At 46.1% G+C, this 23,743-nt stretch overlaps 2 protein-coding genes across 5 annotated transcripts; one reads left to right on the plus strand and one right to left on the minus strand.

The window, feature by feature from the left end:
* Nucleotides 1-6: 6 nt before the first annotated feature.
* Nucleotides 7-6,186, plus strand: OARD1 (O-acyl-ADP-ribose deacylase 1). 4 transcript variants are annotated; one of them, XM_059938741.1, is made up of 6 exons: nt 7-236; nt 1,058-1,137; nt 1,478-1,622; nt 2,644-2,702; nt 3,733-3,845; nt 5,240-6,186. In XM_059938741.1, the coding sequence occupies exons 2-6, from the start codon at nt 1,099-1,101 to the stop codon at nt 5,340-5,342; spliced, it is 459 nt and encodes a 152-aa protein (XP_059794724.1). In that variant the 5' UTR covers nt 7-236; nt 1,058-1,098; the 3' UTR covers nt 5,343-6,186. The 4 variants fall into 4 exon arrangements, with proteins under 4 accessions (XP_059794724.1, XP_059794721.1, XP_059794723.1 ...); XM_059938738.1 differs by lacking the exon at nt 7-236 and adding an exon at nt 243-432; XM_059938740.1 differs by lacking the exon at nt 7-236 and adding an exon at nt 243-416.
* A 1,694-nt stretch (nt 6,187-7,880) lies between these two features.
* APOBEC2 (apolipoprotein B mRNA editing enzyme catalytic subunit 2) lies at nt 7,881-19,141 on the minus strand. Its single transcript, XM_059938737.1, has 3 exons — nt 18,850-19,141; nt 10,737-11,300; nt 7,881-8,299 (listed from the first exon to the last, which is right to left on the minus strand). Exons 1-2 carry the CDS (start codon nt 18,978-18,980, stop codon nt 10,757-10,759), a joined length of 675 nt encoding a protein of 224 aa, XP_059794720.1. The 5' UTR covers nt 18,981-19,141; the 3' UTR covers nt 7,881-8,299; nt 10,737-10,756.
* Nucleotides 19,142-23,743: the final 4,602 nt, after the last annotated feature.

Here is a 23,743-nt window from a genome sequence, read left to right on the forward strand (position 1 = left end):
CCTTCAACCCTTCAACCTTCAAACACCGCCCTGAGCATAGTACCACGCAGGCGCTAACTAACTCCTTTGCTAACAGCCCTCCCCCGTCTCTGCGGCCCCTGGAGATACGCTCCTGGGGCTAATGCGCAAGCGCCGTTCTACCCAACTCGCTGCCTCGTTACGCATGCCCGGGCAGCGGCGGGGTACTCCATGGAATTTACCACCGGAAGTTCAGCGGCCATCACCAAAGAGTGCAGGTTCGGCTAGCTAGCTAGAGGGGCTCGTTTCCGCCCCGCTCCCAGGTGGTGAGCGGCCATCTTGCGTGCAATTAAGAGCTTTGGCGGGATTGGCTCCACATCTGGGCTCTTCTCCTGCTCCCCACCTACCAGAGCCCTTCCCCGCGGGGCGGGACCTCCTAACGGCCGACTCCTTTCCAGGTGAAGGGTAACCCCGGTACGTTGGGGCTTTGAACGAGCCTCCTCGCTCCCTACCACGGGACCTCGGGACAGGCCCCACGCCCTCGCTGATCCGCCCTAGGGTAGGAAACAGAGAATGGGACGCCTCTCTAGACTTCTTCCCCCAACTCCCCCCAAAAGATGATGGTGAGCCTTCCTTGAGAGGCCGCCTTCCCTCTCCACTTGCCCCCGCCTCGGCAGTACACTCCCCCAGGCCTGTATACTCCCTAGTTGCGGCTTAACGGGACTGTGGCCAAGTCCCACCTTTTTGCTTATGGGCCAGATCCAATGGGGAAATACTTTTGCATCTTGCAGGGAAAAGGAGACTGGCTTGAATCAGCCTTGCTCGGCGCGGGCGCGGGGAAAGGAGGAGGCGGGTCCTAGGACCGCCTTTCTTCCGCTCCAGGAAAGCGCGAAATGCGAGCGGGGCCCGTCAGCCTCCGAAACCAGGCATTCTTTCTTTTTCTTGCCCCAGAAGAGTTTTGTATTACTTCCTAGAGGCGAACTTACTTTTCAGCGATAAACGGTGGGGGGAAAATGTTCGTACGTGGGTGGTCAGGGCAGTCTGAATGTAATATATTCAGGTTGCCTAAGCATTTTTACTTCCTTTCCCCTTTTTATAGCTGAAGAAACACTTAAATTTTGGAAATAGCGACTCAGTATCATGGCTGGCAGCCCTAATGAAGATTCAGAAGGAAGCAGAGTGCGTAAAAACTATTAATTTATTGAACTGAAATTCAGAATAATTGAGGTCAAAAGCATAAACACTTTTTAATTAAACCAATAATTGAATTGCCTTTTTCTCTCTCTCCTGCTGATTTACTTTAGAAAGGCTGATACAGTCCTAGGCAGAGACCACCCATCGCTTTCTTTTGCACATGCTTTAATTCGCTTTAGATAACCCCTTAAATTAAATTCTGAGGATTTGTCTTTAAATGAAGGAGGGACGGAGGAGAAGTGGTGGTGGGCACAGTAAAGGAAAAGAAATAGCTTAGTATTTTTCTGTCACTAATAAAACTTTTCTTTTCCTTTGCACATTTTAGATTACTTATGTGAAAGGAGACCTTTTTGCATGCCCCAAAACAGACTCTTTAGCCCATTGTATCAGTGAGGACTGTCGAATGGGCGCTGGGATAGCTGTCCACTTCAAGAAGAAATTTGGAGGGGTGCAGGAACTGTTAAATCAACGTGAGTTTTGAAAACAGCTGACCTTATCTGCCCTGGCTAGAGCATCTTTTGATGCTCTTGTTATACTTAATTATTAAACAAGATATACATGCACAGATGGGGTTCCTAACTACTGAGTCCTATTAACTCTGCAGATTTTTTCCTCTACAAAAATGGCCTCTAGTTTGGGTCCTTATCACACGAAACCTGAATTCTTGTAAAAGTTTTAAATTTCTTCCCCCTCTTTTATGAATCTTGATAACATTACTCCATTTCTCTGAAACCTTTAATAACTCTGAAGTGCTTAGCAAAGTCCACAGATTTTAGCTTGGCATTCAAGATCCCCTGTTTACCTATATTGTGCTTATGCTTCAAAGAGTTTAGAACCTTTTCCTTACAGACTCCTCCCATCACTTTCTATCAGTGATTTTAAACCAGAGATGTGTATCAGAATCACACGTGGGCTTCTGAAACAGTTGCTCAGGCCACAGTCCAGGCTTACTGAATCAGAGTCTCCACTGGTGATTCTGATCCCAGCCTTTAAGAAAGCAACTTCTTACTGCTTTGTATTATATTTATTTCTAAGCATGACACGTTCTCCTGATTGAAAACTCTTTAATAATTAAGAACTTTTTAATACGTCTATGTTCCCCTTAATGCTTAACGCATTAGCTGTTTTTGTATGTAAAAGGATTATTATTAAACATATTTGGCAAGTAAAAAGTGCTGTACATTCTAAAACATTTCACGGCAATAGACATTAAAGTTTTTTAAGTGAACAAGTAAGGGTATATTTGAAAATGCAGCAGGACCAAAGATGGAGTGTGAGGAAAACATGATTCAGAAAACATTAATAAGAAAGCTGGAAGTTAAGGAATACAGTATTTAGGAAGGCTGATAAGGATCAAAGTGTTCTTCAGGGTTGAAATTCTAGTTCTGAAGTAGACTCAAATTTATAAAGATTTTTTTAAAAATCTAAGAATGGAGATCAGTGTTTTGGTTTTCAATTTCTTTTTTACTATTAAATAACTGTTTTTCTTAGAAAAAAAGTCTGGAGAAGTGGCTGTTCTGAAGAGAGATGGGCGATATATATATTACCTGGTAAGATGGGGCCAATCCTCAATAAGTTCTAAGGACTGGTAAACCAGTGGGCTGTACTGCATTTATGTTGATCACAGTGTTTCATTCCAGACAACCAGAGATGTCAAAAAGCTGACCTCATGCCAACTCAGATCCAGAAGTGGTGGCTATTTGGTGCACTGGATTAGAAAGGAACATGAGGCTGCATCCCAGCTCCATGGGAAAGAGTAGTGATATTCACCAAAGACCTGTGTTATGAGACTTGCAAAAGTTAGGGATGCCTCCCATAGTTTAATTCCTTCCTAATCACAGTAAGATAGAGACAGTAAAGTCTCAGGAGATAGATTGCCCAAAGGAGTTTTTCTCTCAGTCTTCCCTATCAAATGCAGTGCCAAGTAATACTCAGCTCCTTTCCTGCCTGCTTCCTCAACGTGGGATTCTTTCACTATCCAAATGGTCTTTGGCCTCAGAAAGAGTGCAGCTTCTTGGCGATGGTGCTGGATGACTTATATAGCCAAGTCACTACAGGCCTGATTTGGACAGCACACTGAGTGGGGACATGTCCTAGCCTCTTTGAATGTCCTTAATGCTACTGTGACTTCCAGTCTTGTTTGGAATGCTACCAGTTTGTCTCTTCTTTTATAGGGAAATAAAAGGCAAGCACAGTTTTTAAATAAATAAACCTAACAGGAAATTTTTAGGTGTTATGGATTCTTCCTTGTTACAGATATGCAGCTTATCTCTTGGAAGTGGCACAGAAACTTTCACCTACTTTGTTTAAAAACAGTAGACAATAGGCACACCTGCTAATCTGGTTTTCTTGGGAAAAGGAAAGATTATTATACGGCAGTGTGTGGGTTTCTCAGGCTCTATGTAGTGGATTTCTGAGGAGCTCCCGTAACTGGAAGGGACAGTATGACATTTGTCATCTAGACTATTCTATAAAAATATACTTATTATTTTAATTATCAGGATGTTGGGAGAATATGATGACTTTTCTTTGGCTCTCATTTTGGACTAATGGAAATTTGAATTTGTTCTTTGTACTTAGATTACAAAGAAAAGGGCTTCACACAAGCCAACTTACGAAAACTTACAGAAGAGTTTAGAGGCCATGAAGTCCCATTGTCTGAAGAATGGAGTCACTGACCTCTCCATGCCAAGGCAAGGAAATCCAGGGCCCTAAATGAAGACTTGATTAGTGGGGTTTACTGTCTTACCCAAAGACAAGTGACTTAAAAGCTTAATGTAACCTAAAATACAGATGTAAAGGCGGAAAAATGTCAAAACATTTAAAAATCATCAGTAAACAAGTTGTCAGATCTTAGCCTAAGGCGTGCCCATCCTTTAGCCTGGGCTGAATGAATCAGGATGATTAAACCACAGACCTGCCTCAGCCTACTTAGTAGGGAGGAGCCGTCGTTCACAGACACTTGTTGAATTCTGGGCATCCTCTACCTGAAGCTTGGCCTCTGTTTCTGAAGCAATACAGCTAAAGAACAAAGACTGAGCAATTGTGATTTCTCTCTGGGCCACTTCAGGTGTCCCAAACCTGTTAATTCTGTGTGAAGAAAGTTGTAAGTTATCACTGCTTTTTAAACTGCATGCTTGTTTGTGTTCAGTGTGGACAGTAGCCAGAGGATAGGTCCCTGATGTAAAGTCTTAGACCCTAGATATTGGGAACTTAAGGGACTGATGTTAGGGGTTCAATATCCCCTTTGTTTCCTTTTCAGGAAATAGGCTTGGGGTCCCTTCTTCTCTTCTTGTCAGACTAGTTTTGTCAGTGCTGAGCATGCATGCGGGTTTATTCCAAGGTCCAGGTTACTTAAGAGCGTGGCTACGTGGTCCCTCATCTTACGCTGGTCTTTAATATATTCATCGCTTATGTACCAGAAACTTTTTTTTAACCCAATTTTTTCAGGTACTTAACCACATTTATAGAAAATTAGCAACTTCAAGCCTCTCTTTTTTCCCTAGGGATATTGAGGATCAGTTAAGTAACATCTTGGAAGAAAGGTGCCAGGTAGTAAGAGTTTTGTGGGCCGATTGAGGTTTTCCACCAGAGTGCTGCAAAGATCTGAATTACAGTCAGCTTGGCATTTCCCAACATTCCCTCTTGACTTCCTGTGTGCAGAGATCCTGTCCTTTGTCATTCTCCTTTTTATCTTCCTTAACATTTCATTATCATAAGTGTATTTTAAAAATACCAACCTTTTGCCATCCACCCACAGCTAGTTTTCATCAGTAGAAATAGAAGGATAGTAAGTTCTTCCATCTCACTGCAGTTATACATTTCTAAACGTAGCCTGAAGTAACTGGGAAGTGGTACTTTATTAGGCAAAAGAGAAGTGACAGCTATTGGATGTTAGGGCTGTCTAGGAAACAGCCTTAGGTGACTCAAAATAGGAGTTAACTTCCCAATTCCCACCATGGCTGCCTATAGGTGTGAGACCAGATAATATCTTAGGCTTTGGGTGGATGCAGCCTAGAGGAAGAGGGAAGGAGTGTTTTCCTAGATATCTTCATCACAACCAGTGGGGATGTTTTGTCTTTTTCAGGATTGGATGTGGTCTTGATCGTCTGCAATGGGAAAATGTATCTGCGATGATTGAGGAGGTCTTTGAGGCAACAGACATCAGAATTACTGTGTACACACTCTGAACAGATGAGCATTTTGGATATGTCTACCTTCTGTGTCATCTGGGCCTTAGGACTGAGCAAACTGACCATAAAATGGTCAGAGGAAAGTTTCATGTGAAGTAGTCTGTGTCACAGGCCAGACTTCGGTTGCTGTATTCTCATGATTAGACTGGGACTCTGGAGGAGGGATTGCTTGGGAAGTGTTGCTGGGAATTTTTTTTTTTTTCCAGGAAGGTAAGGCATAGATGGCCTGATATTAGGTGGGGAAGCCAAATGTTGGGCCTATGACCCCTGTTTTGCTAGGGATGCTACTTGATTTGTTTGGGTTGCCACTAGGTGTCAGCATTGCTTCTACTTCTCTGCTGTTTAAGAGAAATTTCAGGAAGGATGAACATTTCAGTTAATTTTGCATCTTTTGTCATTTGTGCACTTACCTGGTATTATCCTTACGTCATAAAATTCATCCTAGGAGAGAATTATGGGTTCGGTTTTGTTTAAATTACAAGGAAGAGTTTTATGTTGTTGACAAGGAATTTGTGGTGACAAGAATGGAAAAATAAATATCTTCTTGGGGGGGGTGGGCAATGAGGTCCTGTGCACATGTCTGTGTTGTTCTGGACTTGGGTAATGGAGGGTTCACCTGTAACTTAATCCGGAGGAGTCAGATAGAGGGTCCAGTACGAAGAGCAGCAAAGTGAGAAATAAGACATCAGAATGGGCAAGAACTGTGGGTCAGCACACTGGAAAGGCAGGCTTTTAGAATCTCCCCGTGGTGAGCTCCTGCTCTCTTTTGTCCACCACATAGGTTCTGTGATTGAACCTGTCTGAATTCAATCATGAAACAAATAAAATACTGTATGTGAAATATGTGGTAAAGTTCTTAGTGTGGAGTAATGCCTCAATAAATCAGTAGTTCTCAACAAAACCCATATGAATCTCCTTAAAAAAAATAAAGGTCCACTTCCTCCAAAAAAGAATTCTAATTTGGTAGTGGGCGGGGGGGGGGGGGCGGGGGAGAGTGGCCATGTTTCTTTGTGTTTTTAAGCTCCAGAGGATTCTGATGTGTGGCCACCTGGGATCGAAAACAGTAAATATTAGTCCCCTTTTCTTCTAAGAGAGCAGCGCTTTGTCCACTCTTGATTTCCATGGTGGAAGAATAAGGTTCATGGATTTAGCCAGTGGTTCAGTATCAGAGGTGTGGGGAAAACTAGTAGAGTATTTCAACCCTCCGCCCCCTTACTGTGGTGTTGAGTTCAAAGAGACAGACCTACTACTGGTTTTCTCCCTAGAGTGAATTCTGGGTCTGTCATAGGACTTGCTGCTTTCCCAAGTGTAAAAGAACTGGATTTTAGAAAGGGCTCATTAAAACACCAGGAAAGCACTGGTTAAATATAATCTTTGTACCTTAGATTTGTGTTTTTATCGCATCTCAGCCTGAATGAGGCAGCAGTTTCAAAAAGTATTTCACTTCTTTTGTATCTCTGTGTGTAACAGACAAGTTCTCCATGTTGTTGGGGGTGGGGGTAGGGGCAGTGCCAGGGGCAAGTTCATTGTCAAACTTTTAGACTAAGACTTTTCTTGGAGCTTTGTTTCTGTCCACACACACACAGTAAAATTGAAGGGGAAAAAAAGGGAGAGAATGTCTATACAAAACAAAATGAGAGTGGAGTGGTAAGAGGAAACTTAGAATTAAAGTATTTTGCCTAACTATGCAAATAAATCTTAACACTGGGTCAAAACATTGATTTTTCTAGGCTGCTTCTACATTTTAAGGGATTGGGTTAATTTTTTTCATGGAGTATGAGCCTCGTTCATATTTCTTTTAACAAAACCTAGTCTTGTGGAGGTCTGGCTGTGAGTGGAATTCAGCAGGGATGTGATAAAGTGCTTTGTCATTTGCAGATAGTCTTGGGGTCAAATTCCAATGACTTACCACACTTGAAGCCTGGGGAAAGGAGGCATGGCCTGATAATCAGAATGGACACATTATTCCTGGAAACCTAGTTAGAGTTTGGGAAACACCCAGAAATTCACGTGTGAAATTTTGCTTCTACATAGGACTCAAACAAGCCTTTTAAGAAATGAGACTTTTGACACCATCCTGCCGTTGCCATCAAGTACCACATACTGACTATTCTTACATTATGTGTATCTGAACATTGAAATCCTACTTCTTGCCCTTTCCTCTTTAATCAAGGTGCTAATTGCCTATGAATTGGCACTTGGGATGTTTATATACCTTCGAAACAGATTTCTTGTGCCTTTTGTTTCATCCTCTGCCATACTCCTTGTCTTCAGAGGAGGGAAAAGATACTCATTTACAACTAATCTCAGAAGAAAATATTTCATGAAGGTCAAGACCAAGGTGTGAAGTCTGCATGGGAGAGTTAGTACATCCCGTGTTGCCTAGGCAAGTTCTGGTTTAAGCCTTCCTCCCACTTTATATACTGTCCTGGCTCGGTTCATAGCCTGGGACATCCCTGCTCCTGCCTGGGACTTGCTCACTGTCCATAATAACTTCTAAATGTCCAAGTTCCTTAAAAAACTTGGTCACAGAAAGACCACACCACCTCTTTTATTAATGTTGCTGTTTTTCTTAAAAAAAAAGATCCCAACTTAAGATGCACTTCTGGACATATTTCAAAGATCTGTGCAGACTTTGGGTCTGAGGCTCTTCGACCTAAGCAGCCCAACTGAGGGAATAATGTGGACCTTCAGCCCCACGGATGCCTGGTGCCCATATATGGTTGCCGTTTCTCTCTTCGCAGCTCACTTTCCTCTTTCCCAAGAGCAGCCTTAGAGAGAGAGGCACAGCTTAAATGATTTACAGCATAAGTGTATTTTGAGTCCTCGGAGGTCGTTGTGCAGTAGGATTGGTTCGTGTCAAATGTTGTCCAGCTCCAAGTGGTATTGGGAAGTCAGGCATGTCCCAGATGGCCACATGTGTCATTGCTGTCTCTTGGTGGCAGCAGACAGACCTTAGTGAGAAAACAGGAAGCATGTTACTGAGAGCCTTGCTGGCCCTAAACAGTGAAGGGTTTTCTTTTTGAGTTAGGGTTTCTTTGTGCCCTCCCCAGCAAGTGCCTGAATTTCTCCATAGTCTCCTGTGATTTCCGGTTTACTCAGGACTGGATTTGTTTCATTCATGTTTTGGTGTGGTTCGCACAGAGAAAGCCCCAGAAGAGATCTGCTTTAAGTATGTTATCTTGAGTTAAATATATGGTTAAATCCTATTCTGTCATTTTTCAAAAAGACGGAATAAGAAATATGAGACAAATTTTCTTTAACAAATGCTCATTTCTTGAGAGTATTTTAATTAAGCAGAGTTCTTTGGGGCTTTTAGATGACAACTTGATTTCATGCCAATTTTTTTTTTAACTTGGTACATTTTAACCTTTCCCTTCAGGAATATGAGCAACTAAAACAGAGTATAGGGAAGCATGTTAATGGGTCCAGATAATACGGTTATGTACACTAATGGAAGGAGGCTTATAATGTGGAACATGTCCAATAATATTTTATTTAAAAATAATTTGACTTAGAAATGGAGTTTTCCCTCAAACTGATTTATCTATTTTACTTGTTTATTTAGATTAGCAAAAGATATAACTCCCAGTTATCCAAAATTAAAGGCTCTTTTTAATCCTCCTTGAAATGCTTAATTTTTATAGCAGGTTTCGCTATTTAATTATTTGACTTAATGGAAAACGCACACACACGCACACACACACGCACACACACACACATCCATCTCTGAGGTCTTGTTAGTTTGGCAGCTGGAAGAAGTGGCCTGTGACTCTAAAAGATGTTTAAGAAGAAAGTACACTAGTGTTAAAATTAGGCTACCAGTCATCATTCTACAGAATCTATGTAGGGTTTATAATTATGAGTGACAGTCCCTATACTAATAAAATCTTCGAGGAATTTAAGTTAATTTTGTATTTTCAGAGGTCATCCTTAGAAATCTGTTTGTATTACTACTCACCACCATTCAGAGTGGTCTTATTTTGTGTGAGCAAAGTACCATGTGGCATTACCTGACCATAGTCTCACTGAATTCAGTGAATGGGTCCTGCTTTTTGTAAGAAATGGCTGAAAACTGTGTCTTCATGGATTGGTGAACGCTCAGCTGGAGAATGATCAGGCACCCTGCGTGCATGTCTAATAGCAAACACCTGCCAACATCAAGCCCTGGAACACTTACGTTTCCAAAACGTGTCCGTGAAGCAACATCTTCTCTTTAGAGTATTACGAGTGAGAGACACCAAAAATAAGTTGAATATCTTCATGGAAGCAGGCTGCTTTCATGTTTTTTTAATATGTGAGGTGTTCCAGAATTAAAGTTGGATAAGAGGGTGGTGAAGACCCTTTCTCTGTTACGGGAAAATTTTGATCGGTAACTCAGGTCTTGTAAAGAGACTTAGTCATTGCACTTCTATGGGAGCAAACTAGATCAGATGAAATTCAAAAGGAGACAGTAAAGGATCCTTTACCCTCTTTCCTGAGGGCAATTGGCCTGTTTCTCTAAGAGTCTAATTTACCCTCAGCAAGAGGCCAAATTGGCCTTAATTGTGTCCTAATTATTTGCTTAAATAGCTAATTTTTACTTCCAGTTCTCCTATCACATCTTGATATCTATAGGAGGCTACTTCTGAGCTGCTGCCTAATTTACAAACATCTTTTTAACCCTTTAAACATTGCTGTATAGCAGAACTTGTTGCTATATTATCCTCATTCCCGCATTCATCATTTTTCTGCGAGTTCTGATGAGGTCTTCTCAACATTAGGGAAATGTTCTTGCATTGTACATTCAAACAGCAATTATTGGTCTCCCTCAAAGCAGAACCATTTGTCTGAAAACATGAAAGCTTCTCTGGCCCCCAAAAAGTTGACTACAGATCCATTCGGGGACTTTCAAAAGTACCAAAAATGAAAAAAAAAAAAAAAAAAAAAAAAAAAGCCCCTGTAGGAATGAAGAACCTGCATTAGGGAAAAATGGAATGGTAAGATTGCAAATGGGGTGGGGGCAGGGCATCTAGAAGGTGTCCAGAGTTAGTAAGTCTGAACAGGTGGACATGGGGACATGCTTAGGGGACTGAAATATCTTTGCTGTTCAGTAACAGGTCCTTGTACCATCTAAATCTTACTGTGAAAGTCATTCTGTCTCATCAAAGCTTCTGGATTCCTGTCACCCTTGAGCACTCCAAGTTATGGGGAAAATCAGTTTGAAATAAAAGGGTAGGAGAGAAAAGGATTTAGGGAGAGGAATTTAGAGGAAAGAGAAAAGAAGGAGGGATCTTCTAAGAATGTTTTTACAACCAACCAAAAACACAGATGAAATCCTATCAAAGGAAAATCAAAGAGACCACTCATTCCACCTGACCTTCTACCCAAGTTAACAGTGAAAAGACTCACGTGAGGCTGAGCCCACTCGCCTACTTCAGGATGTCAGCCAACTTCTCGTCATAGTACAGGAAGTTCTCCTGAATGTCCTCCCAGGGCTCAAAGGCCTTGGATTCGCCCTCTTCTTGCTCCACGAAATTCTGCCAGACGTACTCGAAGTCTTGGGGCTTCATGATGCGCAGTTTGCAGCCAGCCTCCTTCAGCTTCCGGAGAGCCGCCTGGATCTCAGGCTCCTCCCACATGAAGAGCCGCCCCGCCAGGAGGAGCAGGCGCAGGTTCTTGGTCTTGTTGAGGGTCCTGACGATGCGGTCGGCGCAAGCTGCGCAGGGGCTGGAGGACACGTACCAGGTGACCAGGTAGCACAGGGCCGGGTCGAAGGCTGGCATGATGGTGTTGAAGAACGCTTCCTCCGCGTGCGCGGCGGCGTGCTCGTCCTCTAGGTACCCCCGCGAGGCCTGCACTTGGCCTCCCTTGCTCTGCGCTTCAACCACATAGCAGAGGAAGGTCTTGTTCCGCCCGGAGCTGTACTCCACATTCCGGAACTGAAACTTAAAGAAGTTGGCAGGCAGCCGCTCCCTGTGGGTCAAGGAGGCAAAGGCACAGGGAAGGAGAGAGAATGATGAGTTCTTGTTCGAGGACTAGCGTGGAGTGGGTGGCTCTCCAAGATAAGTACCTCTGAGACACATTTACTCTCACTACCGAAACAGGACTTGCCTATGCTGACAGCAGTGACAAAAAGACACGAAGGAATTCAAATGTTTATCTAAAGGAGAGGAGAGAATTTGGAGTGAGGCGTGCATCCTGGACACCTCATTAACACAGGTCTCCAAACACTCCACCTTCACTCCCAGCACACAGCACACGCTCACATTTCTAAATCAGTGACTCTTTAACCTGGCTGTACATTAGAATCCTCTCGAGGAGCTACAAATGTCCATGCCCGGGCCCCACGCCAAGCCAATTAAATGAGAACATTTGGAGGAGGCCCAGGCATCAGCATTTTTAAAAAAGTGCTCCAGATGATTCTATGTGGCCAGGTTTGAAAAGCAGTGTTCAAATAGTAATTTTACAAAGTAGCAAGCCTGTAAAATATCTCACGACAGAGCAAGAACATTTCATGCTTTCATATCTCTCCTTGTCAGTCACGGGTATTGCATCTTAGGTACGGGATGGCCTAAAACTTGCAGTCCCAGGCTCTCCCAAGGACTGTTTTTCTCAAGTCTGTCTTTTCCCTCAGGTGAAAGAAGGGTTGTCATGTAAGTGTCCAAGAATGTTTATCTTTGAGGCCAGACTACCTAAGGGTACCTTGATATGAATTAACTTGTATAGTATTGACACATTTCAAAACCATAAAAGACTTGGCCTCTGCCCTCCAGATGCTTGTAATCTAGCAGCTAGATTATAGCTGGAAAGAAAAGATGTAAATAAGACAGCTGAGAACAGTAGAGGACTACTAAAAATGAAGGGGTAGAGTGGAGGACATGTGATGAAGGTTCTTGAGAGTTTAGCCTTGACTCAGGAGCCAATAGAGAATTGCTACAGGTTCCTGAGGAAAGAAAGGTATAATGAAAGTGAGGTCCATGGAGGAGTACCGGGGTGGCTTTAGGCAGAGAGAGTGAAGCTGGGGAAAAGTCTGAAATTTAGAAAGCCCATTTGGTGTCTTAGAGCACCCGACTTGGTAATGAATATGTCCAAGGGGAGACGGCTGATTAGGAAATGAAAGCAGCAGAAAAAGGCCAGGTGTTTTGAAAAGTTTAGTAGTAATAAGGGGAGAAAAAATGAGAGGGCCTAAAGAAAGCATCAGAGGTGAAGATTGTTTTCATCTTTACGTGTATGTGCATGTTTTTCTAAAATAGGGAAGATTTGTGCAGGTTTGAAGTCCCAGGAGAATGAAGAGGCTGCAACAGGAGAGGTTGAAAAGGTCAGAAGGAGAGGAGTGGATGAGTACCAGCTGGAGAGGCTGAATGTTTTCTTTTAAAAAATGTAATCTCTGTGGTTGCCCCAGAAGATACCCTATGGCAACCATTAACTCTGCTCTTCTCTACACCCCTTCCCTTCCCCCAGAGAGGTCACCCAACTCCCTGGGCTGCAGGGGGATCCCTGGTATCCCAGGGTCTTGGCTTCTTAGGGGTAAGTTGCAGATGCCAAAGAGCTGAGGAAACTAGAGCTATTTTCCTGCAATCCCCCCTTCCCCCATCACCAAATTTTCTCCACCCAGCTTTCCATGTCCCTTGCTGTCAGGTTAAGTTTCCATTGTGGAGATGGATGTGTTTGGGGACCCAGCCCTGGGATTCCTTCGGGTACTATCTTTAGCTTCCTAAGCCCCTCTGTCCCTGGTTGAATGTGTTTATATTTACTTAACATTTGGGGAGGATGGATGGCCTGATGATTCCCCTCTCCTCTTTCAATCCCTGCTGGGAATTCACTTACACTGGGCTTTCTTCCATTAAACTCACCCCACCAGACCACTCCTGAACTCAGCCAGTTGCTAAATGATCCCTTCACTTCCTAGAGTGGCTTTTTTTTCTCCTGAGAAGCATAGAGCTTACCTTTCTTGCTGAAACTGTTTTTGTTTGTTTGTTTTTTAATTGGAGTATAGTTGCTTTACAATGTTGTGTTAGTTTCTGCTGTACAGTGAAGTGAATTAGCTATATGTATACATATATCCCCTCTTTTTTGGATTTCCTTTCTTCAAGGCCTTTTGCCAGACCACTTCCCCAAGTCCAATCCAGAGCTACCTGTAGGATGGATTCTCAGGTAAAACTTTTGGAAGGATTCATGGCTGCTTGATTGGCTTGGGGGCTTCAGCAATAGCTGCCTGTTGGTCCCTCAGGTTTCCTTCTGGAAACCCCGAAGTATTGCTCCAACTTTGCCAAGTACAGCCCAGCCGAGAGGACATGTGTGGCCCAGTGTGCAGTTGCATGTTGGCTGGATGGTCTACAACTGATGCTTCTCTCAGCCCATCCTCCTCTTCTTTAGGCAAGAGGAGAGGACCCAGAGAAACTGGAAACCCAAGGGAGAGGAAGAATGTTCACCTCTCTATAAATATCAGTTTCCAACCCCGTGGGCCAACAGCCCCATGGTCTACCCTGTCCCTCAGCAGGGCCTTCTGGACTAGGGACCTCAGGAAGGGAAGTGCATTCAAGGGGCAAAGGAAAGTCACGGAAGGTCTTGGCTCCCAGTCTTTCCTTGGGCTTGCTCAGAGACTGAGCTTGCTTGGCTTCCCAGTGGGATTCTTGGTCTTCTAGAAGGAGCATAAAGGTTGAATGAGGCTTCCCATTCTCGGGCTTCCCACAGACTGAAGCAGCTCGGCCCTGGAGGGCTACCAGGAGAAAAGAGGCAGTAGAGGTCTGAAATTTCTCCAGAGAGCTAGCCAACATGGCCATCTTGGGTTATATTATAGAATCACATAACACTATTATGCCCACTAGTGGAAGGAAGGAAATAGTGACAGTGATTTCGTAGATAATCGCAAACATCTTTTATTTTCTAGTAGCATGATATGCCCAAGTACCACATTTACTTATATTATAGCCCTTTGCTGTCAACCCTAGCAGATATTTTACTGCTAAATTGTGTGTGTGTGTGTGTGTGTGTGTGTTGGAGTGGTGGTCAGGAGAGAGATGCCGATGGTAGATTTCTTCACCTGGACTCAGTCCCTTCTTCAAGCACAGAAACCAACAGCATGATTCCTACCCCCTCCTGCCAACTTCACCTCTTTAGGCACCACTTCCTCATACTTTCTGCAGACAAGGCCATTCATACTACATCTGCTTAGACCCCGGTTTCTGGGCATTGCAATTCTCTAGGCAGGAAGTGGAGAATCCTTATATCTGGAAAAAAGTGGGACAAAGGTCTGCTTGATGGAGGGAGAAGAGATGTGAGTCAATGCAATATATATATATATATTCTCATTTTCACATTAAAAAGCATTTGCATTTCCTAAGCATAAATCTAGACAATGAAAGGAAGCAACCTGGAGGGCAGTGGAAGCTAGTCCAAGTTTAAACATTTGCCCCCAAATAATCCATGGAGTGGAAAATCTACTCACAGGTAATTGAGTGTTGACTCGTTTCTGCTTTGCTCACGAGACCTTTCGTGACCCACTTGAAAGAGGCAGAATTGCCAGTTTCAGTTTCCTTTTCCCTTTTTCAGACCACTTTTCAAAGAAGATGCTAGGAGTGGGCATCGTCAGAAGGAGGAGTGTAGGGAAGCAGAGAGTTCTAACAGCCGGACTTCCTAGAGCTAAGAAGGGGTTTGAGGAGCTGCTGGCTCCTGACTGGCAGTTCTGGATGGGATTCCGAAAGCCCTGGGCCTGCCCTGTTTCCCGGGGAAACACCATCTCTGCACATGAGCTTCCACCTTCCCCCAACCCTCAGTGGAGGCCAGGGTGGCCAGAGTCAGTGGCTGTCTTCTGTTCTTTATAGAACAAACTTTCCCAGGCTGCTCCAGACTCCAGGTGAGGGGTGAGGGGACATGTGGTGTCGAAGGCCCCTCACTCCTTGCCTGGCCCTTCTCTGAACCCTGCTTCTCCTCTCTGTTCCTCACATGGGTGGAGTAAACTACTGGGGGCTAGAGAAGTGGTTGGAAGGAGACTCGTCGCCTGTGCCATTTATCTCTGTTCTAGAATAACCCCTTTGATAGCAGGTTCAGCTTATGTAAAATCATACACACACACACACACACACACACACACACACACACACACAAAATCATACACAACATAACTAGAGATAAAGACAAACACAGCAAGGGGAGCTGCCAGGCAGAGCTGCAGCTGGGGTGGAGACATGGGGAGCCAACCCGTTCCGGTGCCCCAGAGCTTCCCTCAAGCATGCTGAGTTCAGAGGCAGGCATGATCCAGTGGAATTCTCTTGTGAGCCTAGCGCTGGTGGATCTTCGTATATATATCCTGAACTTCTCTCTTCAAGAAGCCCTCCCCCCAATTAATTCCCTACCCGAATGCCTGGCAGAGAGCCTACCACACAATAGGTGCTCAATCATGAGTTCACTCACTTATTCAGCAAATGTTTATTGAGTACCAGTTAGGAGCTGGGTACCATTCTTGGTGCTAGGGAGAAAGCACCTAAAAGGAAGAGTCCCCGTCCTCATGGAGGTTAAATACTTCTGGGGGAAACAGGCAGTAAACAAATGACTCCTATTCAGAAAATATTTGTTGAATATAAAGGACCCTTCTTTATGGCCTTTTTAGATGCACTTGGCAAGTCAGACAGTCTTGGGGTTCACACCCTACTCCATCCACTAGCTTTGGGCCAATTATTTCTCCCTCTGAGGATTGGTTTCCTCATCTGAAAGATAGGTTGAGTAATCCAACCTCTCAGATTTTGGACAGCAGTCGACACTCGAGAAATTAAACCTGGTACCGATGGATGGTACCTTCTCTGGGCCTCAGATCTTACCCCTTAAGCACATCCCTCCTCGGCTCTCCTGCTCCTTTTCAGAGGGTTCTCTCTTTCAGTGCTGTACTGGTTTAACACCCAGCTCTCTGAAAGAAATTTTTTTTAAAAGCTCTGATTTCTAACACTTGCTGATTCCTGTCAACACACCCATTATGGAGATTTCAAGAAACCAACAGGATTTAGTGAACACAGACTTGGTAAGAGATGCATCCGACTGACTCTCAGCCGAGAGGCGTGAGCGGGCCTGGGCACTCTGCCGCAGTTATAGACCTTTCTCTAGCAATTTCTACCACATTATTTTTAATGTTCTTAGGTCTGCTTTCTATTTTTTTTTTTGGTCATGCCACGAGGCTTGTGGGATCTTAGTTCCCCAACTAGGGTTTGAACCCGGGTCCTTGGCAGTGAAAGCTCCGAGTCCTAACCACTAGACCGCCAGGGAATTCCCTTAGATCTGCTTTCTATCCCAAGTGCCCTATTCAAACCAGAATCACGATAAGTGGGCATGTCTCTCCTTATCCCCACCCGGTACTCCCTCCTCCCCTCAGACTTGTTTCCTGAAAAGCCATCTGCGGTTCTAGTCTGGGGCCCTGTTCTAAGGGTCAGTGTGGCTAGACCTCTCCCCCATGGGAGTCCAGGCTCTGCTGGTCCTTTGACGCCAGGGCACTTGGAGAGCGAAAGAGAGGAAAGCTGTTCCCTCTTCCTGTCCCCGCACAGACATAGCCACCCCTCTAGGCTATTTTAAGCTGTCTGTTTACTCGGAGGGGCCCAGGAGACAGATCTCCACAGCTGTTCCTTGTGGCTGGGAAACACGAAGGGCTCCACCTCCCTCCTGAACTGCTCTCAGAGCGCCCAGAAAGCTGCCCGACTGTGCCTCTTCTTCTGAGCCTTGGGTCAGGGAAGCGTCTGAGCCTCACCATCTCGAGGATGGAGAGAGGTGGAGCTCTGTTTGGGAGACCAGTGGAAAGGATGCCAGGGTGGAGTCAGAAAACTTGCCACTTACTGGGTCTGTGGTCTTGGAGCAGTGACTGGATCTCCCCTACTCTCAGCTTCCCCATCTGTAGAGCGGCAATGATATAGCTCCTCTCCTGGCCTTGTGCCGAGGCTTGAATGCGCTCAGGCCTATGAAAGTGTGCCGGGATTATAAAGCCCCAGACACGTGCAAGTGACATCAGAGGATTTAAAATTTCAAAACCTACCACCCTGAGACCTCAAAGCATGTTCAACTCAATAAACATACTCTAATTCTGTTCTGAACCAACCCTGCCCCTGTGCCGGGGAGATCACAAGATCACAACACTGTGCAGACTGGGTGTGCATGTGCCCGTGTGTGTGTGTATGTGACCAAGGCCAGCAAGGATCAGCATGTTTAGGTGTTAGAAAAAGGATCTCCTTCCACAGAGAGCCACTGGAATCAAGGATTCTCCTGTCCTGGTGGCCCTAGACACTCCCTGTGAATGTATTAATCTGTGCCCCATTGCTCCTTTAATCCTGGGTTGAAAGTGACATTACTTGGTTGGCCATGGGTGAGTGCAAGTTCGGGGACTCTTTCCTGAAGCCTTGCCTCAGGAACTAGGATGCATTTCCCTCAGGTTCTCTTAGAAATCAGAAAATATCTGAGTTGGAAGGGACCTTGGGAATCAACTAGCATAACTTCCTCATGTTACAGAGGAAAAAACTGCAGCCAGGACTGGAAAAGCACTTGCCCAGCTTCAAACAGCAAGTCCAAATTGCCTCCCAGGGCCCCTTCTGCCCCTTGAAGGCATCAGGCCTCCATTCTTCCTGAAGTTTCTCTTCCCGTGGCCCTTCGTCTGCCTGTGGGCATTGTTGGAGACAAGCAATTCTAGTGGCCCCACGTATTCCCTTCTTACTCTTTGATTAGGAACTTAGCAAAATCTTCTGCCAAAGGGACAGAGAGGGAAGAGAAGGAAGACAGCTTGGTTTCATTCCTGGAAGTGGCATAATCTGGATGAGACAGGGGGACCCTGTGTGCAGCCCCCTCTTTGGAGTCTCAACACTCTTTGCTCTAGATCCTGCTTCCTCCAGGCTGTGGCTGAGGGTGTTGGAACCCCTCCTCAGCCCAGAAGCTCTGGGCCTGGCCTGTAACTTCTCTGTTTCCCTAGGTGGGGGGGGGGGGGCAGATGTAGGCAGCCCCCGGGGAGACTCAGAAATGATTCAGCAAGCAAAAACAAAAACAACAACAAAAAAAAACGCTTCTCACTCTAGCTTGGGAAAGGATGGATCTATCTTTCCTGTCTTAGGATCTTCTACTCCAGGGAGAAGCTCTAAAGAAAGAGTGAGAGACATACAGGTAGAGGAGAGACCCACTCAGAAGCAGAGAGAGACGTTGAGGGAGGAGCTACTTTGGGACCATATTGAAATGTACCGGTGGCATCCCATGTTTTTACCAAATTCCCTGGGACTAAACAACCTCTACCCAGAGAGGCAAGTGATGCCTCAGGGGTGGTTTCCTCCTCTGGGCCCTGGCCTCCACGGAGTTCCCCCTACCTCCCCTGACTGGAGGTGTCTGAGAAGCCAAGAGAGATCTGCTGCTGCGTCCCCTGCAGCCCCTGCTGTGCACACCCGTGCACTCTCACGGCTGCAGCATGGTGACCCCAATCCCTACTGTTACCATCTAAGTCCCCCCAGCCTGTCCCCAGCCGGTGCTCTTCTAGGGAGGGGGGGCCCAGTCCACACCCAGCTCTCACCCTGTGACGATCTCAAAGGGCGGCAGCTCCACCAGTTCCTTCAGATTCTTGGGGTCCTCCGGGTTCTCCAGATCCTCACCATCCTGCGAGGTAGGTGCCGCGGCCTCAGCGGTCTCTTCTTTCTGGGCCATGGAGGGCCTGAGGCTTGGGAGTCGCTGAGAGAGAGGAGAGGCGGCGGGTCTGGGCCAAGGCCTGGCGGCAGAGTCCCAAGCAGCTGTCAGCAGCTAAATCTGCCTGGGGGTGACAGGAAAAGGATCTGGCAGTCCAGCAGTGTGCTCACCCGCTGGCCCACAGGCTTTATAACCAGAGGCCCCTCCCCCAGGCTCTCTCGCTCTGTCTTTTTTTCATTGAGTGACAGCGGGTGCCAGGATGGGGGGAATGGAAAAATCTGGCCGTCGGTATCCCCTATTTATCAGCAGCAGACAGGAAGCTGGCAGGTGGGGATGGCTTGGCCTGCTCTCCCTCCCCACACCAGGTCACACATGTATTCATATTCTCTTTCTTCTCCCCCTCTCTCACCATGTATCCCTCACCTTTCTTTCCCACCCAGCTCGCCTGGGGAGATCGTGGAAGGGACCTAGGGTGGGTGAGTTTTCGGAGGGAAGCTCTCTCAGAGGTTTAAGCAGGACAAGGCTTGTGTTGAACGGGGCGTTTGCAAAGAGACCCAGGCCAGCTTGGTTGGGGAGACTTGGGTTCAGGGAAAGAGGGTCCTGAGACAGGGGGCGATGAGTAATGCAAATTGGGAAAGAAACTGTGAGTTGTTACTCAAAGGGAGTGGATGCTGATTTGCCTGTTATGATGCATAAGCAATGTCACGTCGACTGGGAGCCTCCAGAAGTAACACTATTGCCATTTACTAAGCTTAGTTTTGGAAATAGGCCAGGCAGTGAGTTTAGTGTTTTATATGTGAAATTGGACTTAATGCTCTCAATAGTCCTGGGAGGCAATGTGGATTATCCCATGTTACACATGAGGAAACTAAGTTGCACAGAAGTGTTAAGGGCGTTTTTTACGGTCATAAGCCCCAAAATGGCAGGGCCAGGATTACAACCAGGCCTTTTCACTCCTGAGGCCAAATGTCCAACTGCCATGTATGTTCCCTCTCAGTTGGTCCTTTATTCATTTAACAAATACTTATTGAGCATCTACTATATGCCAGGGGCTGTTTCAGGTACTGGGGTATGGCAAAGAACAAAACAAATGAAAATCCTTGCCCTCACGGAGCTCGAGGATGTTGAATACTATACAGGATAAGTAATATATATGGTCTATTTGGTGGTGCTAAGGAGAAAAGGCAGGGAAGGGGGACAGAGTGACATGTTTTTATAGGGTGGCCAGAGAAGAACTTTGAAAAGGAAATAATTGAGAAAAGATCTGAAGAAGGTGAAGCAAATAGTCATAGGGTTATCTAAGGGGAAAGTGTTCCAAGGAGGGGAAAAGCAGGTGCAAAGGTCCTGAGGTGGGAGCTTTCCTGGTGTGTTTGAGGAACAAGTAAGGACATACACATGGCTGGAGAGTCCTAGGAGATGAGGTCAGAGAGATAAAGGCCAAGTAGGCTGGGGCCTTAGGGACTGTTATAAGGAACTTGGCTTTTTCTCTAAGTGAGATAGGAAGCCATTATCTTTGAAAAGATGGGACACATGGTCTGACATATTTTTGTAGGATCACCCAGGATGCTTTGTTGAGAACAGAGCAAAGGTGAGAAAGAGCAGAAGCAAAAGGACTGGTTTTAAGACTGTTGAAACTAATGAGAGATGACTGGGGCCCCTGGAATAATCCCTGAGCTGGAACAGCATCGGGAGGGGCTGGATGATTTTTGCAGTTGACACGGTGGGTGCTTAGCCGGAGCCATGGGTTTTTGTGTCTGGGGCAGTGCAGACATTCTAGGACATTCTCAGGGCAACAGAAGTGTGGGTCAGAGTCACCTAGATGTTGAAAATGAGTAACCTAAGAACGCTGGGGACCTGATCTGAACACAGCTCCCAGTGCAGGTGGGTGGTGGGAATGAGAAGGTAGGGGACCCCTTCCATGGTCGGGGTAGAGAATAGGAGTTAGGATGATTTGGAGGATTTGGGGCTCTCCCTTCCGGAGAGTTCTGAGCAGCATTGCACCCTATGAGTAAGATGTCCAAGCATTTTGGTTTGCCCAGGATAATCATAGTTTATATCTGTTGTCCAGGCATAATTGCTACTGCCTTCCCTTTCACTCCCAAAGTGCCCCAGTATAGACGAACTATATGGTCACCCTACCTATTAGGCTTATTACTTAAAGCATTCTTATCCAGAAGTTATTTTTTTTTTATTCAGTCATTTTTCCAGGGATGTAAAGCACAGGGTAGCGGTAGTAGTGCCTGTGTCCACAAAGAAAGGCAGTGATAACTGATAAATAGCAAACACACATTATTATTATTATCATCACACAAACATACAACATTTAAATGCAAAGAGTTTACTTCGTTCTTTTATTTTATCAACATTTATCTGGGGCTCCTACATGCCAGGCACTACTGTAGTAAACACCAAGAATCCAGAGAGGAATAAGGTGCTGCCTCACCAGGAGCAGCTCCCAGTTTTTATAGCATTTGGGGTCATTCAGGCACTCAGGCTCTCATTATCGCCTTCGGTCCTCATGCCAGTCTCACGCGGGTGTGTATTATTGTCTTCATTTCGCAGGTCAGGGCCCTGCAGCTCAGAAAGGTGATTTGTATAAGATCACACAAAGATTTAAGTCCAGGTCTTCTGAGCCTACATTCTTATTTCCAGGGCTGCACCCAGCTAGTTCTGATGAATACATCTTTAAAGCATTCCGGTTGCAGCTACAGTGATGTGCTTGGATCGACTAAGGAAGAGTAAAATGTCTTGCAGGGAGGAAAGTGGGGAGAAGGGATCCTTTCAGCTCACTGTTCCCTTGTGGGGAAGACTTCCTCCCTGAGGATAGGTTCTTATACTTTGGCTGTAGTGTATACCCTGGATTGGGAGTAAAAAAAAAAAAAAAAAAAAATCCATGTTCATATCCACATCTCGATCCTTGATTCACTGTGTGATCTTGGCCAAATCACTTAGCATCTGTGGGTGGGCCTCAGTGTTCCCACCTGCGATGCAGGCTGAGTTATTGCTCTCTATTCCAGGATGGTAAAGGGATGAAAATGAGGAAGCAGGGCTGGCTCCCGAAGACCTGCAGGGTGGAGATGAACAGTGTGGAAATTTTCTGACTCTGAGTGATGTTGGGAGATGGTCCCCAAGCTGGTCCTCTCTGAAGATGTGACCCCCTCACTCTACCACATCCATACACTTTTACCTTTGACATTTGGGAGAGTGCCCTGGACCCTGCCTGGACTGATGACTGACAGTTTCCTTTTCCACTGCTCCTTTCCAACCCTCCTTCCCTGGAGGCCCTCTGACTCGCTCTGGCTATTTATGGAACCTCTTGGGGGCACAAATTCCTGCCTGGTCCGTGGCTCTCCTTTCCAAGTCAGTCCAGTTTCCCCTGCTGGCCCCAGAGCAAGTAGCTAATCTGGGGGATCAGGTGCCAGGAGTCGGACTCCAGCTCCTGCAGCTGCCACTATACCCTTTTTAGTGCAGGCATTCCCCAGCCCCCCGTGTTAACACTGTTGGGTACGTTTCTATCAATACACCCCTTTTGCAGAAGAGGAAACTGGGAAATAAGGTATCTATTTATTTCAGTGGGGTCAGTGGAGTGCTGGGATTTGAACCCAAGTCTGTCAGCCTCCAAGTTCCATGCTTTTCCCACTGGGTTATGCTGCCTGGAATTCAGTAACATGAGAGCTGACACGGGCCCAACCCTCCCTGGGGCTTGACGTGGCTCTAAGCAGGTCACGTAAATGAACTCATTTACTCCTCATAAGGATGTCGGGGTAGGTACTATTATTATCCTCATTTTATTGGTGAGGAAATTGAGATCAGAGAGGTTAAGTGACTTGCCCCCAAAGTCACACAGCTAGTGAGAGCAGAGCTTGGAGTCTTAACTCCTTCACCATTTAGTCCCGACTGCTACCAGGACCCCTGAGGCCAGGCTCTGAGGGACGAGGGGCAAGAAGGGGACTAGGGGGAGAAAGAGTTCTTGCAGGGAGATTGGGCTCTGGAAGCAATTAGTATATGAGGTGTGTGTGTGTGTGCGAAGGAGGTACAGGTATAGAGACACCAGACAGCGGGTGAGTGGGGATGGAAACCCAAAAGGGAATTCTCCCAATCTGTCTCTGTAGGCCCCAGCCCCTCTCTGTGTCTGGGAGGAGCTGGGTTAGGCCCAGGGTAAGCTATGGCCTGCCTCTCCCTGGCCCATTTCCCACGGTCATTTCAGAAAATATTCCAAGGTTCTAGGAGGTGGCTGAGAGGAGGAGACAGGGTCAGGCACGGCTACTCCTTGGGTCTCGGTGGGCTGCCGAGCTGCCCTCACTGGGAAGGGAGTAGAGAGGCCGGGGTGGGGTGGTGGGCTGGAGGAAAATAGCAGCCTCACCAGGGGAGGGTTTACATTCTCACTCTGTGAAAGAAGATACCTTGGGAGCCCGTTGACAGAGTGGGTGCTTTATGTGCAGGGACAGCTGGGACCCCCAACAATGCGTTTCCCCAGAGACCCAGCCCTGGCGTGCCCACCCCTCGGTCACTACCAAGACGAGGTACACAAACAATGGGCCACGGGCACCAGGCACCACCCTGGCGGGCAGGAGCCTGCCCCCGCTAGCAACCGCTCTGTTGACATAAACACAGGGGTGTCCAAGAGCCTTGGCAGGGTGTGGGATGGGGGCCAAGTGTCTCCAGAGTCTGAGGCCAGGAAGGGAGGAGCCTCTAGAGTCACAGGGCAGGCGGGAGTTTCCAATCTCCTCCTGTGCAGGACATCACGTTTGGCTGGCCATGCAGGACACACCGCCCTGGGGAAA

Source organism: Balaenoptera ricei, chromosome 11, assembly GCF_028023285.1.
Source record: "Balaenoptera ricei isolate mBalRic1 chromosome 11, mBalRic1.hap2, whole genome shotgun sequence".
Classification (NCBI taxonomy): domain Eukaryota; kingdom Metazoa; phylum Chordata; class Mammalia; order Artiodactyla; family Balaenopteridae; genus Balaenoptera; species Balaenoptera ricei.

Excerpts from the sequence above, each read along its gene's own strand:
- OARD1 (XM_059938741.1), top strand. The coding sequence starts at position 1,099 with ATGGCTGGCAGCCCTAATGAAGATTCAGAAGGAAGCAGA. Across the intron at positions 1,138-1,477 it reads AAGATTCAGAAGGAAGCAGA|ATTACTTATGTGAAAGGAGA; the intron begins GTGCGTAAAAAC and ends TGCACATTTTAG. Across the intron at positions 1,623-2,643 it reads GCAGGAACTGTTAAATCAAC|AAAAAAAGTCTGGAGAAGTG; the intron begins GTGAGTTTTGAA and ends TGTTTTTCTTAG.
- APOBEC2 (XM_059938737.1), bottom strand. The coding sequence starts at position 18,980 with ATGGCCCAGAAAGAAGAGACCGCTGAGGCCGCGGCACCTACCTCGCAG. Across the intron at positions 11,301-18,849 it reads CCCTTTGAGATCGTCACAGG|GGAGCGGCTGCCTGCCAACT; the intron begins GTGAGAGCTGGG and ends CTTGACCCACAG.